The 18,545-nt window shown below is 47.9% G+C and overlaps 1 protein-coding gene across 1 annotated transcript; it reads right to left on the bottom strand.

Annotated features, from left to right (window-relative positions):
* Positions 1-1,121: 1,121 nt before the first annotated feature.
* Positions 1,122-17,263, bottom strand: LOC8031760 (glyoxylate reductase/hydroxypyruvate reductase). Its single transcript, XM_002407106.4, has 8 exons — positions 17,013-17,263; positions 11,076-11,203; positions 10,422-10,494; positions 10,237-10,353; positions 9,049-9,221; positions 7,197-7,356; positions 6,486-6,616; positions 1,122-1,369 (listed from the first exon to the last, which is right to left on the bottom strand). Exons 1-8 carry the CDS (start codon positions 17,081-17,083, stop codon positions 1,245-1,247), a joined length of 978 nt encoding a protein of 325 aa, XP_002407150.3. The 5' UTR covers positions 17,084-17,263; the 3' UTR covers positions 1,122-1,244.
* Between the last annotated feature and the right edge of the window lie 1,282 nt (positions 17,264-18,545).

Below are 18,545 nucleotides of genomic sequence, written 5' to 3'. Positions count from 1 at the left end.
CCAAGATAAGAAGGCGGTTTTCTCTTTCTTCCTTACTGGAAATGGTTCGCCTGCACTGCTTGGACGCAACTGGATTCGACAGCTGGGAATCAACCTCTCGGAGGTGAAGGCAACAGTCCATTCTCTCTCGAATGTGAAATTTCTAGTTCACAAGTTTTTGGATGTCTTCGAGGGAAAACGCAGCGAAGTCACCGGTCTTCAAACCATAGGGCGCCCCATCGTTTGAAAACTGGTGGCTTCGCTGCGTTTCCATAGAAATTAAGCCTTTTCCTTTTTTTTTTACTGTTTCCTCGGGTAAGTTCGCTCTTTGCAAATTTCATACAAAAATGCACCACCCGTGGCCAGCGCTGCACAAAATCGTAGCTCGATATGTTAAGAAACCGAATTTTGTGGTTGATTTAAAGAGCCTGGCCGCTATTTTTGACACCTGTTACATCAGATGACAGCCCTCTTGATAGGCGCCAGGGCACGGCGCAATGCCAATGACGGGTTTATTAAGCCGTTTGCGGTCAAGCCGGATAACTTTTCCGGCCATTTTCTCTATGCGCTTGCATGTAAGCGCGCGCTGAGCGGCGCAGCCACTGCAACCATCGCCAAAGTTGATCGTCGCTAACGCTGTGACATGGCGGTAGTGGTGACCAAGTGGCGACGCGGCATTCGGCGCGTAATAGCGTCAGCGGCGGTTACTATAATTTCTACACTCGGGGGAGCGACGCGACGCGATTTTTGCTCACATGTGTTTCACAATTTAGCCCACTCTGGTAAGGAAAGCTTGCCAGCAAGAAAGAATTTTTTTTTTCTTGTTGAAAAGTGTTTTCCTATTATATAGATGCCGCATGCGTCCACAATCTCAATTGTTTTGACGATACTTATTGGGCTTAGGTGGGCGCCGGCTCATAGAGAAATTTTGTCTTCCTCAATTATCTTTCGATTCAAGTAACATCATGTTCTCAGACTTTCACGCTCTATATCCCAACCGCTATAGCGTCACATTCTCACGGGGTGTGGCCTTTCTGCGACGCCTCAGTTTATTTGCATGGGCCGAAAAACACTGATATCTTTCCTCATAAACGACCGGTGATCTCTGGGGATTTGTAAACTTAGACAGGGAGGGACCGTGGTTAACATTAACAGTTGGCACCATCGTTTATTGGTTACAACACGGGGAACGAGGAACAGGGCAGATTGTCCGACACGGCAGGCGCTGCGAGTATGCTCTATGTCAGGGGGTGGGGAGAGGCGTCCTACGCATTGACCGGCTTGGTGCGGGTCGGCTTGCCCAAGACGGCGTTGATGACGTTGTCGGCGGCCAGCAGGCCCATCTCGATGCGGACGCTCACCTCGGAGCTGCCGATGTGCGGCGTCACGACTGCATATAAAAACGGGCGAAACAAGAACGTCGCATTTACGTGAGTGTAATCAACCCCACACAACAACGACATGCGAAGTCGGTTGGTTGAACTGCAAGGAACATTGCAGTTCAACATCACATCAAGTATCAAGACATCAGGTCTTCGACTCTGCTTCTGCCGAAACAGAAGATGCAGGTGACCAAAGCTAAAGATCTTCCGGGAAAGAGAGAGAGAGTTAAAACTTCATTCGAACCACTCAGGTCCAGGCACTGGAAACTAGAGCTTGGGATCCTTCAAGAGGACCCCGGTGGGTCAGGTCGGAGCCTTAGGAGAAGTTTGGGAGACCTATGGGTACCTCACATAGGCAAAGTGCAAGGCGTGAAGAGGCTCGAGGACAGGGGGAGCGGTCCAAATCTCCCAGGTAAAGGGAAGGTGGGGGACGAGAAAGTGGGGAGATTGGAGGGCGCGAGGACAAGATCGGTAGGTGTGTTTTGCGTCGGGATAAACATCACACACTTGACAGGGGGGTTTGCCGGTGCGATTCATAAGATAGTCTCCGCAACGACGAACACCTCGCTTCCGAAGCCTACGCCGACCAACAGTTTTGAGGGCTCTGTTATGCCGAATATCGAGTCGCCGTCAGTAAGCTCCCTTGGACCATCCTCCTCGTACGTTCCGATTCCTCCACCCAGAACACGCCCCAAGCGCATTACAAGCAAACCAGTGCGCTTCCCAGAAATTGGTTAGTTTTATCGAGAAGCAGGGAGCGTTATGGCGGGACATGGTCGTCTTCGGAAGTGACGCGAGACCTCAGCTCGGGCCACGCACTATGCATGCTGCCGACATGTTCACCGGTCTCGCGGCCCGCATCCGTTGTCTACCGATCTTTCATTGTAAATAATGTATAGAAGGTCCACCACGAAACCATATGTAAAACGGGTGTTCCAGAGACTTATACCCCTGTCAGACGGGCTAGTTTAGTGTCACTACAAGCGAGTGCACTTCAACCCGTCGAAACACACTCCAAGTGTGTTGGTGCAACACGGGAAAACTTAGTGTCACTCCAAAATGATGGCAATGAGGATGGGTAAGTAATGGGCACGCGCACGCAAAATATTACAGTGCATACGCTTTTTTTTTTCATAAATAACTTCGTCGTCTTATTAGAAACACGTTACCACACATTGTTGCGCTAAGTCACGAGCTTTAATTCAAATTTAAATCAAACTTGACAATTACGGTCAGCCATTACAAGCCAGTGACACACGTCCGCACGCCGGTACAATGCTCATTTATACTCTTTTTCACCTTATAATGTACCGCAGGAAAGGCTACAAGCGCGAGCTCCTTGCTCAGGGCACATCTCGGCGGCACAAGCTCTCATGCGTTAAGAGTAGCTCCTAACGCTATAAGCTCGCGCTTCTAGCCTTGTCTGCGGTACAACATAAGGTGAAACGGAGTATAGATCGAAACGAGCAGAAGTAGAGATTGAAACCAGGATTCCTGGGTTCTGCAGCGCGAGCTTTAGCTCCGCGTACTCCGAGCTGGTGTGCGCTAAAGTCACTGGATCCTGGGAAAGTAGCGCCATTGCCTTCCCTACCTGCTAGCCGGACACAAACGGATACTAACATGCACACGACCCAAACCTAGCAAGGCGATTGGCTAATCGGTCTACGTTGCCATGGAAATCGCCATCTTAGTCCATTTAAATCTTCGAAGCTTCCAGAGGGTCGTTCTAAACCAGTCGCGCCAAGATTACCATGGAGCATCATCGTACTGGAGGCGTTCCTCGCCAATATAAGAGTCTTATGGCACTCTGTATGCAGTCAACCTATTTCTCATGCCCATCTGCGTGGATCTCTTTCAATTATATTGTTCTTCTTGCGTAATCGAATACAGTAAACTTATTCTTCAGTGCCTCCAAGCACCGACACAGCATCTGGTGGTGGCACGACTGTGTACGCTTGTTTCACCGGTGTGTAGTTAGCAAAACCTCGGTATACAAAAAACGACTCAATAAAGCTACCCGTCACCAGAGAATCTAGATCGGCTCACCAAGAACGGAGGGGTCAAGGAGAAATTGCTCATTTCACGGACCAAGATGGCGACCACAAGGCGAGCTTGGCGTTACTTTCCCAGGATCCAGTGACTTTAGTGTGCGCGAGCCCACTTGGCCACTCGCCACAACGAAACATCATGGAGTTTGTGGAGGACGAGCTGGAGGGCGATATCCGCGATGTTGGACAGTGGAAGCGCGTGATTGGGGCACTTTTCTCCGTGAGAGCCCAACGCCTTTCAGATGAGAGGCAGCTGGACCTCGATGCCGACGCACAGGCAAGAATTTCAAGTGACATCGATCAGCAGCTGCAGGCCAATGCCTTCACCATAGCCGCTCTCATGACCGTCAGCCTACCCGTGATCAGTCAAGAACGGTGGACTTTCCAGAGGAACAAACGGTAGTTCGAAGACACCTTGCCCCATTTGGGCGAGTTCCATTTGAAGCAAGCCTTTCGCGTTTCTCCTACCACCTTCAGATTCCTCTTGCAGGTGCCTCCTGGCCGTCGCTTGCCGTCGCGCAGGGGACAAGGCTGGAAACTAGATTAGCCACTTGTTTTTCTACAGTGCACTACTTTCCTGCCAAGAGAAAACAAGTGCGCATCTAATATTACTCCTATCAAAATAATACTAATTTTACGCAGCGTTAATTTCTTCTATTATTTTTACTCCTTGAACACTGCCATCGAGATTACACACTCAGTCTACAGGAGCGAGCGTAGTGTGCTCCCCGAACTCACTTCATTGGAAGTGTGTTCTTCGGGCAGGGCTGGGGGATTGAGCTCAGGATCACTGGGTTCTCCAGCGCGAGCTTTCACTTCACATACTCCGATCTGGTGGGCGCTAGCCCGCTCGGCCACCGATACCCCTTATTAAAGACATGTTAAAAAAATTAGATGTTTACGATTCTCTGTAATGCCGAATTAGAGCGCAGCTCTTGACGACGAGGGAGGGAGGGTACGAAGGGGAGGGTATGCCAGCTGCTCCCCCTCCGTACCCTCTCAACTTCCTCTCCTATTATTCCCATCCCACTTAGCGTAAAAATTTCGCTAAATTTCCCGCTAAATTTAGCCGGGAATTTTTCCCGCTGAATTGACGTGTGACGTAACATGACGTCATCTGAAATTTTAAATGTGACGTCAAACGGGTAAAATTTTTCCTCTAAATTTAGCGGAAAACTTTTCCGCCAAACTTAGCAAAAACTTTTACCGCAGAATTTAGCGGGAAAAGTTTACCCCCGTGACGTCATACGTGACGACACACGTGACGTCACGTGTGACGTCATTTTGTTACGCCGACGCCGGTTACGCCGACGCCGCTTAACTTAGAAACGGGCGCCTAGGAGCTGTGCTGTAAAACAACGTTACATTAATGAACCATTTTTACGCCAATTGGATGATTGTGTTCGATCATCGCAAGCCAATATTCAACCTTGGCGTTCCGCTTCGTTCCACGGAAGTCTACGAGGAGACCCTGACACTGCCTAATCAGATCATAATTATCGTGTTGTCTCGAATAATTACACACTGAAACAAAAGTTGGCTATCATTCTCTGCTAACCAAGATAGCCATGAATGACTAACTTTGTCGTCGTCTTTTATCAATTCACCGCTGCGCTAATCTTCATTCAGATAAGCCTAAACTCCAAGTCCACCCCACTACATTTTTGCAATGCCACACTTCTACATGTCGTCTCTTTCACGAATTTCTTTTTCTTTATAAAATAAAACTTAAGCAACGCTTTTGGTTTCTGTGTTGTTATGTTTTACTGTTGAACCACTCCTATTGATTCCACGCACTCGATCGAGCGAAGTGAGTTCCTCAAACTCACTCCAAACCAAGTGTGTTCCTCGGAAAGGAGTCGTGTGGCACACTACAGAAATGACACTAAGGGCGAAGTGCACTCGCTTGTAGTGACACTAATCTAGCCCGTCTGCCAGGGGTATTACATCCACGGTCTTTTCAGCAACCGTTATTTCAAGTGAAACACACTTTTTAGCCACACCATAGAGGGGATGTTGCACGAAGCACCCCGGCGCGATGGATGGTACTGATTTGAAGCGCCAACTTAGCTGGTCAAACTTGGTGCTCGTCAACACCCAGTCTCAATAAAACGCGAGAAGGAACGCCGATGGCGTGGTTCGCACTAAGAGTATCGCCGCAGTGTGTACGCTTTTAACCTCAATGATTTCATGGACACTGCGTTTATGTTTGCTCTTCTTATCTTGTCCATCGACTTTAAGGGGACACTCGAGATAAGGAACTGTATCGTAGCGTGAGGTTGGAGACAATGCGGTCAGGGACGATCGATAAATTCGCAGCAGAATGCACGATGTATTCGTGGGACACGCACAATAAACTTCCCTCTACACACATAGCAGAAAATAAACAGCAGACAGCTCGCAAGCCGCCACAAAATAATGTTGTGAGATTACGGGGATCAGTATGAGTGCCATGGTTCCAGATAGCGTTCATACAGAACGTCGCCGACATTACGGCGACAAGGAGACAACAGCATCGGCGCCGAAATAGCGCGGACTTCGACGAGATTACGTGGAAGGACAAAGTACGTCTTTTTTCTTCTGGTTTGGCTCAAGTTTGTTTGCTTTTCGCGGTTTTGTTTCCTACACTATGCGCTCTATAGAGGCGATTAACAGAGTAGCGTTTGATTACGTTGCAGTGGCTTACACCGAGATACAATCCCGAGTAGCCAATACACCCGCCCTTTGGAAAAGTCCCAAAATACCGCGCTCCCAATATCACCGAAATGCAAAGTACCGCTAGGCGACGAGCCGGTGCTATAGAGGCAAAGCAGGAAAAGTGAAAGAAGAAGAGGACATGGGTGAAGCGAAAAGGCCTTAGGTACAAGTCGAATAAATACGTGAAACTTGCAGGATTCCGTCAGAATTCCGCTCGTCATAACACGGCGAGGTTACAACGAGTGCCAGACGAGCGAAGTAGAGCGAACCTGTACAAGCGCAGTACATGGGAGGACGCCGGGCGTAAAATACGGTTCAGCGAACCGGATGGATTCGAAAACACTTCCAGAGAGCCACACTGTTTGTGCATGGTACTCACTGAGGTTCCGGAGCGTCAGAAGCTTGTGGTCCTTGGGCAAGGGCTCGGGTAAAGAGACGTCGATGGCCGCGGCGCGGATAACGTTGTTCTTGAGGGCGTCGTACAGGTCGTCCTGGTTCACCACGCCGCCCCTGGAAGAAGACACGCGTACACAAACAGCGTCAGGAGCGGGCTGGGGACTCGGTTACTGCGTCCTACAGAAGCCCAGGAGACATTAAGACCAAACAAAATGCGATTCTGTGCTACTATACCCTTTTCAAAAGCCAGTCTGTCCACTCTGTCCAGAGTCAACCCTTACGTTTCAATGGTTGCATTGCACACCTTATCCACAACAAGAAACGCGAACGTCTTCGAGAAAGTGCAGAGCAGAAAGCGAGAAATTGATTCTGACAAGATGATCCATCTACGCCGCCTTCGATTCACAATGAGTGCTCGAAGTTAGGCAATCTTGGCATCCTGTCCCCGCCATTAGTGAGAAAATATCGAAGGCTTTAAGGCTGCAACTAGATGACTCTGACTTCTGAAAACGGTCCATTTAACGTAACATTTTACTCGCTACATAATACCCAATCGCAAATCACGTCTGTGGGTGCTACCAATGTTTTCCGCTCGTTCGAGGAGCTGCCTCCGCGTATATAATCCAGAAACTCTCATTGCATGCTCTGCGGGAGGAGGAAGAGGGTTGAAGAATCGAACTTTGAAACAACAGACCGACTGGTGTTGATGAAGACGGCCGTCCTCTTCATCTTCAGGAAGAGCGCCTTGTTGAACATGCCTCGCGTCTCCTCCGACAGGTTCACCAGGGTGATGACGAAGTCGGACTGGCTGATCACGTCCTCCAGGGGCGCAAACACAGCGCCCATGTCCTCCGCTGCGCATCATTGAACGCTTCAGAATGTTTGGCGATTCATGGAATTCGTGTTTCATTTCGTGATTGACTGGTTTTGGTCGCTGGTGGCAGACGCACAAAGACGACGCGCGCCGTGACGACGCACTTTTTGCGCTGCTTTATTGACTGGTTCATCGTATCGATCGTGGCGTCCACCTCATCGTCCGCAACCAAAAACGCTGTAGGTTAAAAAGTATAGGTGTATTAAAATTCCTTCTTGGCAGCACTTTCCGTCAGGTTAGGTTACACTGTATAAACTCCGTTTCATCAGACCTCAGCGCACACTATATACGAGCCATCCGAGCCAATTGAATGCCGTGCGAGTCTCACGTGACCTTCTGTAAGGGGCGCGGCGAGGCATGGTGCGCATAGTCACATGACATGTTTGCTGCGCGATGGATTGGCTGGGATACGACTCCATAGTGGTCCATGACAGGGTGAAACGGAGTATCGACCATAGAAGGCGTTAGGCTGGCCTTACTACAGTTTAGGTTCGTTTAAAGGCCGATCCTGCAGAATCGTCTTCTGCCGGGCAGAAAACCGGTCCCCAGTTTCCATCTCTCCGTTCTCTCTCGCACTCTTCTCTCCTACCTTTTCCTCACAAGAGCGGGTCTCCGAGCTACTCCGTGCAAAAAGGAGGGCGGACCCCCTTTTCCTCGAAAGAGGAATTAAAGGGATACTGAACCAAAAAATTTAGTGCCCATATGTGGCGCACGTTCTTTCCACGAGCCAGCAGCCGCCGGTGTGCGCGAGCACACGCAACGAAAATGACGTCACAGACCTCCATTCGCGCTTAAGAGGTAAGTGAAATGCATGGGCATCGGGCCAAAGGAGAATAAAAACAGGCTTTTCATCTCTACAAGTGAAAGCTACGTGCTTGTTAGACCAATTAATCGCTTACCTTTTACACCAGAGACACCTCTGTGTATATGAAAAACTTGTCTTTATTTTCCTTTGGCCCGAAGGCCATGCATTTCACTGTCCTCTTAAGCGCGAATGGAGGTCTGTGATGTCATTTTCGTTGCGTGTGCTCGCGCACACCGGCGGCTGCTGGCTCGTGGAAAGAACGTGCGCAACCTATTATGGACACTAAATTCCTTGGTTCAGTATCCCTTTAAGAGAGAGTTTCCTCCTTTTTGGCTGCTCATCGGCTTTAAAGTCGGAATAGCGGGGACATGGCCGCTATGTTGGCGCGTCTTCAGGCACCGCAGCAGCAAGTTGCAAGTTCCAAGTTCGAAACGCGCTGCAAAATCACACACACGCTGTCCAAAAAGAAAGACGTAGCACCCTTTTCGCTCCAGCTCGGCGCGACACTGAGCTCTTTGATCGGCAACAGTAGGTAGCGAGCCAGACACGATCAAAACCTTGTCCCCAAATGGTTTTCCGATGATAGAAAGTGCTTTGATAACCTGCACTGAGGCCCTGAGGGCGAGCAAGGAAGTTCCCTGTTTCACTGGAGTATCGCTCGCTAACAGACCAGTTTGCCTCCAAGCGCTTGCGCTCGGCGAGGAGATTTAGTAAAAAAGCAAAGGCACGTTCATATTTCCTGTCATATTGTACCTTTTAAAGGCTTAGATTACTTTTTACGGGTAGTGAAACGTAAGCTTTTCTACACAGGTCAGGACGTTGAGTTTGATATAGAAAGGGGACTTGTACGGTTTTAACTGAGCGCACCTGGCTTGATGGGGTGGAACTTGTCGTAATAGATGGCCTTCTTGATGTCCAAGCCCAGGCAGCGCTTCAGCACAGATTGGGCGATGCGGCCCATGCCCACAAAGCCCACGACAGAGTTGTGGAGCCCCTGACCACACAGCCACATGGGACCCCAAGAGTACAGCCACTCGCCCCTGCGTCGGGAAAATATCCCATCAGACAGGTTCATAAATCACTCATATCATTGCGTTCGAAGTTTATCAGGACATCGAGGCTTGATACCTTTGCTACAATTTAGACACAACTGAGAGATGTCTCAGTGGCATGGTCGCTCAAGAGATCACCGGTTGTTGTAGGTAGGGTGTCTTCATGTGCGCTTTGCTTAGGTTGATGTCATCTAAATATTATTATCCAAATGCTTGTTAGGTTTTGTTGTTATTTTTGTTTCGTTTTTTAGCGCGTGAAAGAGTTTTCCCGCACGCGCTTTTGGCGTCGTCTCCGGGGATTTCTTTGTATTTTCCTTGTGATCTCCGAACATCCGAGCTCTGAATATTAGAGCTATTAGAGAATAGAAGCAAAGCTTCTACTCATTGTTCGAACTCGTTACAACGCGTTACAAAAGTGAGTAGACACAAAAGCGCATGTCAGCTTTGCATCTATCCACTTATAACTCTAATCAGAGTTCGGTGTCCTGACGCCCTCGCGCGCCTACTTCTCTTCCTCAATTTCTCCGTACGCAAAGAATGTCCCTACCCTAAACAGAAGGACATTGATGCACCATGTTGTAGGTATAGTGGGTGAGATAAATTGTGTTTTACGTTTAGCAGTGGTCTGAGAGAATGTCGAAAATGGTTTGGGACCAGATGATGGGGATGAATAAGGTGGCTTGAAGAGGACAGGAGTTAGAACGAATGACAATTCAAGATGTGAATAGATAGGATAAACGGTGATGACTTTAAATAGGAAGCAAATCCAGAAGGGCAATGCCTTGAGATGAAAACGATTGAAATGGACAATGGATAGTCTGTGACTGTCAATCTTTTTGGTATGAGAAACATTTGGGGGGAAGGGGGGGAGGCTCAAAATTGACAACGGATGCGATGAAAGGTGACTCGTAAAATTCCTTCCTTGGCGCTCTGAAAACGCGCTACTGAGGCAGCGCTGCTGTCGGCACGGCATATATGCGCCGACGCCATGGGAGGAGCTTACTCCTTAATGGCTTGGGCACAGTCGACTACTCTTCGGCCTGCGGCCAGAGCCAGGGCCACGGTGAGCTCGGCCACCGAGTCAGAGGACACGTCGGGGGTGTTCGTCACCGGAATATTCCTGCGGAGAGAAAATTGCATCCGATCCGTCGTCGCCCCCTTATAGCAGTCGGGTTTGCAACGCGTTACCTCCGCTTACACTCCTCCAGGTCGATGTGCTCGAACCCCACGGACATGGTGGCGATTATCTTGAGTTTGTCGCCTGCGAATGGAGGCCAGGTTGTAACCGTGACCCGTGGGTACCCCACAAAAAAAAAAAAAGAAAAAAAGAACAACCGTAGTTTTAGATTAAAAAAAAACTGAGAAGAGTTTAGACGGCCGTAATAAAAAGTGCCTGATAATTCCTTCTATAAAGCTATAGCTACCCTAGCTATTCCACGAACGAACTTTTCATAAGTATTCATTATTGCAATTGTCGACCGCATTACGCAACAAGCTACCAAATAGCACTGTTACTCTACCTAACGCGTATGATTTCAGAGATGCGCACGGCCATCGCCAGATGCTGATTTATAAGTTGTTCGTGTAAGTGCTTCATGACTTTGCATCCCACTCCCCCCCCCCCCCCTCCTTTTTTTTTTTACGTAAAGTTCACAAATGGGCAGACAATTTAAGGGTAATAAAAATTAAAATAAAACATAGACTACGCGCGACTATAGTTTGAAGAGTGTATAGCAATGTTTAACTCGCATGTCCGAGCATTAAAGGGCGCCCGAGCGATGTAGTACCAGCTCACTCGCACGTCTACATCTTGGGCGCACGATGGCGCTGTCGCGCTCTCACCTGCCGTGATCACCTCCTTGTCGATGTTGTCCGTGAGCATGCACAGCAGGGCGTCCTTGCCCTTCACGTTCTCCAAGAGCACGGCCCGGTCCACGGGTCGCTCCTGGTTCCAGTGGGTGACATTGCAGCTGGGATCAGATACGGAATTTCATTTACCTTCCCTGACCGGCGAAACGCGGAACAGCTGCTACAGCCTCCACCTCTTTCAGCTTTCAGTTTAATTATTTAGTTAAAGAGTCTACATTGTCGCTCGTCATCGTAAACGAAATCTCGGAGACAGTTGGAATTTTTGAAACCACGTTTTTGTCCCGTTTAATGATCCCTTTACATCTACCCCAGACAACGTCACGCAGAACATAAATTGCACACGAGTGATGTGTGAGCGCTCGGCTGCAACACGTGTTCAATGAGTGAGAAGACTGATGGAACATGTCCTCGTCTCAAACTATTGCTTCTTTTACGCTCAAAAAGAAAAAAAAAAAGTTGCGCTTTTAGTGACATTTTTGCAGCAGCCATCAATATTTTCCTAGTGGTTTTATCATACAAATATTTTTTTTCTTTTTTTTTCGTAAGTGTGACAATAAACGATTATGCTTCCGTTTATTTGAGATAAAATACACAAAGCTACGTATTTCTAAACTATAACGGTAGTCTTCGGGTGATACCACTAAGTATTTATTTTATTGTCTTTTTTTTTCATTTAAGAACACCTATTTTTTGGGACAAATGGCTTGGTATCGCGCGTCTTTCAGGCTCTGATTGAAGCTGTTCATCGAGTCGACATGCAGCCAGAAACTTTCTCGAAAACGCGTTTTTACATGTTATAGGTTAGCTAGCACAAGCTGCCGTCCGTTACGAAATATGCACAGCTATCAGACACCTACATATGCAGTATGTCCGGTCGCGACGAGGAAAACCAGAATATATACGTATAAACTTGTCGCGAGACAAAACAAAAAACAAGAAAAAAAAGCTTCCTGCTGCTGTGGTTTGCTTCAACAGGCGCAAACGGTCGGTACTGGCTCAGAAGATTGTGCCCGGAAGAGAATAACAACGAAAGAAAAGCTCGTCGAGGTTGAGAAGAGAGCGAGAGTGCAGGTGTGTTTGTTCGTCGTTTATGGGATAAAACGTTCTTATCTGTCACACGCGCGTTTCTCTTTTTGACCTTTGAGTCTTTGAGGGCGTTTGAGAAACGAGCGGCGGGCAACTTTTTCAGGTATCACGATCCGACAATGCCGCAAAGAAAACTAGTTCCAACGGTATCGTGTATTCGCATGAGCACCCCTACGCACACACCAGACGCACAGACAAACACATACAAACAATATTTTTGGGAAACCATCACGCGAGTTAAGACACCTCAGACTTCAAACATATAAACCTGTTGGGATTAATCTTAATCGAACGCCACTTCATCCAGTGACAGCCCAAAGTAGGTAATTAACCTTTCACAAATGGTAATGCGCTCCGAGAGAAACGTTCCGTCACCTCCGCTCGAAAATTGAGAATTCAACTAAATAAGATGTAGCATATCTGTCAAAGTAAAACGCTACAAATAATATAGACTCCCTTAAACATACGAACGCGTCACGATGCTTTTTTAATTAATAAAAAAAAAAACTTGACTTATTTGTTTGTTGTTAACTTTTGTGTTGATTGGAATACCTGTAGTACTGTACTTCCCTAGCTTTGGTGATGCTGATAAAGAAAACCAAACAACCTTCTGCCTACGTCACAACTGATCCTAATGAGACCAATTTCAACTTCGAACGGATCGAGTTTTGCTGTCACCAAAGAGTAAAAAGTCCAGCTCACACAGCACCGTTTTGCGTACGTGGCGTTACATTACGGAAACTTTGGTCTGCTTACGTCGAGAGTCACCGGAACACGTTCAGCTAACGACGACAGACGACGACTCCCCGATGACTGACACCTGTTTCGTAGCGGGTTTCCGCGACCAACTCAAGTCTCCGCTTCTGCTGGCACCGGGCACGGTATTTCGGGTCTGCCCCCGTCAAAGGGGCCCCTGCCCTCCAAGGGCACCCGTGCCCCTACTTTATTTTGGGGGGACATAGCCTTGAATTGAAGGCGCATCTCGACAATCTTTCGGCCTGGAGATCAGTCGGCGGCTCGGCCTATTCACCTTTCCAACGCCTATTAAAGATGAAAAAAAAAAAGCTTAGTTACTGGGCATGCGCAACGCCTGATATTGCGCAGAAAACAGCTTCAGCGCATGCTAAGAAAGCGTGCGCTGACGCCACCTTTGGCCAGTAGACAAAAGCTGGCGATTATTGGAACGGTCTTGCTAACCGTAAGCAACTTGTTAGAAAACTGACAAACATTAAAAAAGAAAAACCTCGAAGGTGTTTAAGGTAAGTTTGCTGCAACTCGCACGATGCACCAAAACATGTGTAGCCTATTTCGAGACGTCTATTTGCAATTCACACAATACTTTTCTTTTTTTTTTGATGGGGTGGGGGGGACCAAGTTCGAAGGTCGGCTGACTTCCTAGAGTATCCTGCGCTACACATAAAACTTCCAGTACCACGGTAATGAAAACAAGAAAGTAGACCAGTAATTAAGTTGGCAACAACCACCGACATTTAAAACCGAAACCTAAAATTGCTCAGATTATACCCGTTGCATTAGAAACAACCCATATCCCGTTTCCCCCTATCTGCGATTGTACGTTGAAACGTACCAATACTTTGGATTCCGTGCTTTCGGAGTTTATTTCTCGTGAAATTCGGAGGGAGTCTTTCGGAGTTTAATTTTCGCTGAAAATTCGGGGTTCACCGTTTATTTTTGTTAGATTCACAAATCTTCGAAATCCTTAGTTCATTTTGCGGTGTCCCCATATACTAAAAGTTGAAAAACAAAATAAATAAGTCCGACTTCCATGACCGGTTGTCCGAAGGAACTTTGACCGTGCTAAAAAGCAAACCCCCTTTTATCGGTAGTTCTAGATTTCAAAGAAAACTGAAGTAGCATCTCCTCAGGACCACTGATCCTGTGCTCTTCTAAAGCTTATTTTTAAAACACCGTTGTTGTTCTTGTTGTTGTATTTTTATTTTGTCGTTGTGACCTCGAAATTCGGAGTTTTTCGGATAAATTCGAATTGACGGAAAATTTAGCGGCGACTGTTTTTCAGGTTTTTTTTTTTTTTTTCTTTCTTCGAATAGACAAAGACTCGGGCACGAGCGCGTGGCTTTGGAAAGTGCTTTCTACGCACGAGTTCTGGTACAGACAAAAGCATTTTGCTGAGCTAGGCTCACGCGCCCGTGCTTCACGTACATTTTGTGAGGTCGATTATACAGCACAGCTGCTTTCGAACCGAATAAAGTAACTGAATGCGAGTACGTCACCAAAAACATTGGCCTAAAATAAAAACATTTCCGTCCCATAAAAACGGAAACATCTGGATTACTCGACAAACGAACTTGCTCGATCCAAGCTGCTCGGGCAAGGCTGCTTCACCGTCGGGTGTCCTAGTTCAGCAGGGAAGCACCTCTACGGCCCGCTCTACCCGCCTTCGAACTAATAGCACGACTGCTCCGCAACGCGCTCTTTATTTCTTTTATTTCCTAGCTGAATCGCCTACGAGCGTCAACACCTCTTTCAAAATTCGCTTTTTTCTTTTTGTTTACGTTGAATTCTTTGCACAATGTCCCCCGAATGCTCGCGCGTGAACCTCGTATTCGGTGGAGTTCTTATATACGCGGGTATTATAATACAGCACACCCACCACGTGCTCGGCACTTTCGACTCAAGGACGATTGGAGACCAGGAAACCTTTTGACCGACAAGGTCGTTCTTACAAGCGCGCGCCGCCGTCCACAATAGCCGAGCTAAGTTCACGATGGAGGGAGGCCCTCCGTCCGGGGATGACTACGTACTCCGTTTCACCATGAGATGGACCGCTGTGGACGCTCCGACGCATTCCAGCCAATCATGAGCCGGGTGAGGGTCACGTGATCTTCGGTAAAGACGCGGCGAAGCGCGGGACGCGTGGTCACGTGACACGTTCGCAGCGCTGGATTGGTTGAGATGGCTTCTTACGTCCGCTACGCTATATCGTAACGTCAGAGGGAGCGTAGACGCTTCGTTCAAGCCTAGTGCCACTAAATAAGCTACGCTTCAGAGTAACGACACTTGGCCATATTGTGTCTTAAAATCATGGTTGCCAGTTATCTGAAGCTTTATCTGAAATCACAGGAAACGCTTTTCCACCCTCCACAAATTTTTAAACCGTTCGCGACAGAGCAAAGAAATATTACATAACCTTTCTAACACCGAATCTAATGCTGAGGATGTCGCACTTTTGAATCATGACGATCGGCAGTTGCGTCTGCTCTGCATACGAGCCAAAATGGCGGCGCCCACAACAATGTCGGGGAACGGAGTGCCGATACTCTAAGCGCAGCTCATTTAGTGGCTCTATACAAGCTTATGCTCACCGCAAGTTCGTCTGCTTTGCTTGCAGGGGTTGTGGTGACGTCGAAATGTCGAGCTCTGATTGGTTCTGAATGAAAGATAGTGGGTACAGCTCGAGGCAGCTTGCTTTGAAGTCTACCCACAATCCTCCAATCAGAGCCAATCAAAGCTCGACGTCTCTCTGACGTCATCGCAACTCTTGCACAGGAAGCAGACGACTTTGTCCCCGCATTCTCGACTAGCTGTCGTGAGCGCGCCTTCGGAGGCAATAAACCTCTCTCTCTCTCTCTCTCTCTCTTTCTTTCTTTTTTTTTTTTTATATGGTAGTTTGGCAGTCGAAAAACTTCGCAGCACACAAAAACGAGCGCGGAGGTTAAAGACCCGGGAGAAAGAAAGAAAAAGAAACAAAAACAAAAAACGCGGCGACGCCAAGTAGTTTAACGGTCGTCATTGAGTTGACCTTGCGCCCCCCCCCCCCCCCCCCCTCAACCCTTTCCATTTTCTTCTATGCATCCGCGCCTTCCGAAGAGCTTCCTCAAATACCGCCGCGATCCTAACCTTCTTTTTTCGCCGACAAGACTAAACTCAACTTAAAACTAAAGAAAAGAAAAGAAAAATGAAACAACACGTAGTTCGGTAACACATTTTACAATACAGAGAGGAATCCATTCATTGGTGAGCGAGATAGGTATGCGGAAACAAGCGCGATCAGTCAAAGAAGACAGAAATAAGCGAGAATAAGAAAAATTAAGAAAGCTCGAACTCCACCGCTCTCATTATACCCCGTTCTATTTTGAATAGCAGCGCGGGTGCACCGGCGTGAAATAAAGACTCGTCGCTTCGGTCGCGCATAGCGGCTTTACGGTTGAGCAATCGCGTGCAGTACCTTCGATCGCAAAGAGTATGCAATCGAGTTGGTTAGGAAACATCACAGGCTAGACCTTCAGACGAGATGAAATAATATAACGGACAAAATCTCGAGATGCTGTGTCGTCTTGTAAGTTATTTTATATCTCCTTGTCTCGGGGTTTAGATTGTATGATGACTCTTCGGTCGCCCCCTCCCCCTCCGGAAGTACGACTAGAGAAGGACGCGCGATCGTACTCTTATCTCCTTCCAACACTCCCGACTTCGATCGGTAAAATAAGAGATAGCAATAGAAAGGCGAACGCGATATCACTCCTCGCTTCCGCCGTCCCTGTGTAAACTTTGGCGGGACGAGATTTGAAATAAAAGTAGAGGGAGCCTCACAGGTGACACAGTGCAGTGAAGCTGAAAGATCTCAATCGCCGAAACGCTGCTCGGCAGATCTACCAGCTCCGCACGAATTTTAACTAAAACCAGATCACAAAAATAAATAAATCTTTTTTTTTCTTTTTTTGGGGGGGGAACCGCACGTGACCTAACGTTACGTTGGATTGCGCCATGCGACCGCACCAAACGCGATCTGTCAAAAAGAGCAGGCCTGCGTTTAACCAGCCGGCTCGACGCTGGTCGGCTTACAAATGCCTGAGCTTGTCCAATGCTTCCTTGGGGATATCGGGCCTGGTCAGGTAAATGTTGGGCTTGGACATGGTGGCGGCTTGGGCTTCTCGCTCGGGTAGAGAACCTCTCAAAAAGACGACTGGAACGGTACTGCCTGCCGGGCCAGATGCGGGTCCGCTGCTCTCTCGAACTGTGTCGGCAGGGTTGCGTCAGACACCGCTAGGAGCGGCACGCTCACGCGCTCTGAAGCGCTCTGAAGGGCTTCTGGCGTCGCCATGACGACGGCCCCACGTGATGCTGGTTTCCAAGGAAACCCGCCGTGGCTAATGGCGCCAGCCACGGATGTGACATTTTGCGGCTGTGACAGTAGGCGCCGCGACCTTGGCGCGATCAACTGAAGGAGAATGCGCGCGCTGAGGCTTCGTGCAAACTAAGGGGGAAAAAAAAAAAAAAACGTGCGAGTAATATATGCACACAAAGCTTCCAGTACTTTGTTTTTCATGTATCTGCGTTTCTTTTTCTTATTTCTTTCATTCGGTCGATTGGATATTTTTGGATTAAAGCGGATATGGATGTTGGAAACGTTTCGTTCGATTTATCCTCAACCCTAGTCCCATATTCTCTTCTTGATCGTTTGCTTGTTGTTTTAAAATTCCCTACCCCAACTTCTGTTCTTTTTTTTTTCTTTTTTTTTTTGTATTTGTTAAGTTGTTGGTGCGCTTATTTTTTTTTTTTTTTTTTTTTTTTTTTTTTTTAGCACTTGTCGGATTGGCACGCTGATTTAGTAAACATGCCTGGATCGACTTCTCGAACGTGACCGCGCTCTCAATTCACTTAGAATAAACACCTCCGCGCTAGCTCTCGGCGCCCTTTCGTGGCGTACTTCACTCAAATGTGAACTGTACTATACCCGGTCAACAAAAGGGAAAGCTCTCCGAGTTTCTTGTTCTACGTCGGGGTCTCGATCACGTCGACCCACCGGTGTGATGTCCGTCACGTAGCTTCATCCGCGCCAGGCAGCATCCTTCCATCCGATGACGTCAGACGGGCGTTGCGATATTTTCGGGGATGCTCTTCGCCGTCTCCAGCTCGTGCCGGGAATGCGTCGGCTGGCAGACGCGTGGTATAACTTCTCCGCCCATCCAGTGGCGGATCCAAGGGGGGGGGGGGCGTGCTCTGATTGGCTTTCGTTGAAACGATAGTGGGTAGACCGCAATGCTAGATGCCTCGAGGAGGACTACCCACTATTTTGTATTAATCAGCCAATAAGAACGCGGCGTTCAGCTGACATCATCGCAACCCTTGTGCAAGAAGCAGATGAAGTAGCGCTCCGCATAAGATAACGGTTAGTTCTGAAATTCTGTCGTCTGGTTCGGAACGCCAGCGCTACATTTTAGCGGAAAATGAGTGTCCGGCAATGCGTACTTCATTAGAAAAAAAAAAAAATGGAGGGTATATTTGTATATAGTTTTTTGTGCGGCATTGGCTGGCGTAGGCGATCATTCAACCGTATACCGACAACCAAAGGCTTCGGGTGATACTCAAAGGAAT

Source organism: Ixodes scapularis, unplaced genomic scaffold (genome assembly GCF_016920785.2).
Source record: "Ixodes scapularis isolate PalLabHiFi unplaced genomic scaffold, ASM1692078v2 PGA_scaffold10__122_contigs__length_95168666, whole genome shotgun sequence".
Lineage (NCBI taxonomy): Eukaryota > Metazoa > Arthropoda > Arachnida > Ixodida > Ixodidae > Ixodes > Ixodes scapularis.
Note: the sequence above shows the minus strand (reverse complement) of the source record. Positions and strands in the feature narration are given on the sequence as shown.

Bases quoted from the DNA above. Each gene is read 5' to 3' on its own strand.
- LOC8031760 (XM_002407106.4), bottom strand. From the start codon at position 17,083: ATGTCCAAGCCCAACATTTACCTGACCAGGCCCGATATCCCCAAGGAA. The intron at 10,495-11,075 runs GTGAGAGCGCGA...CTCCATTCGCAG, and splicing joins CAAGGAGGTGATCACGGCAG to GCGACAAACTCAAGATAATC. The intron at 7,357-9,048 runs GTGCGCTCAGTT...AATGATGCGCAG, and splicing joins GTTCCACCCCATCAAGCCAG to CGGAGGACATGGGCGCTGTG.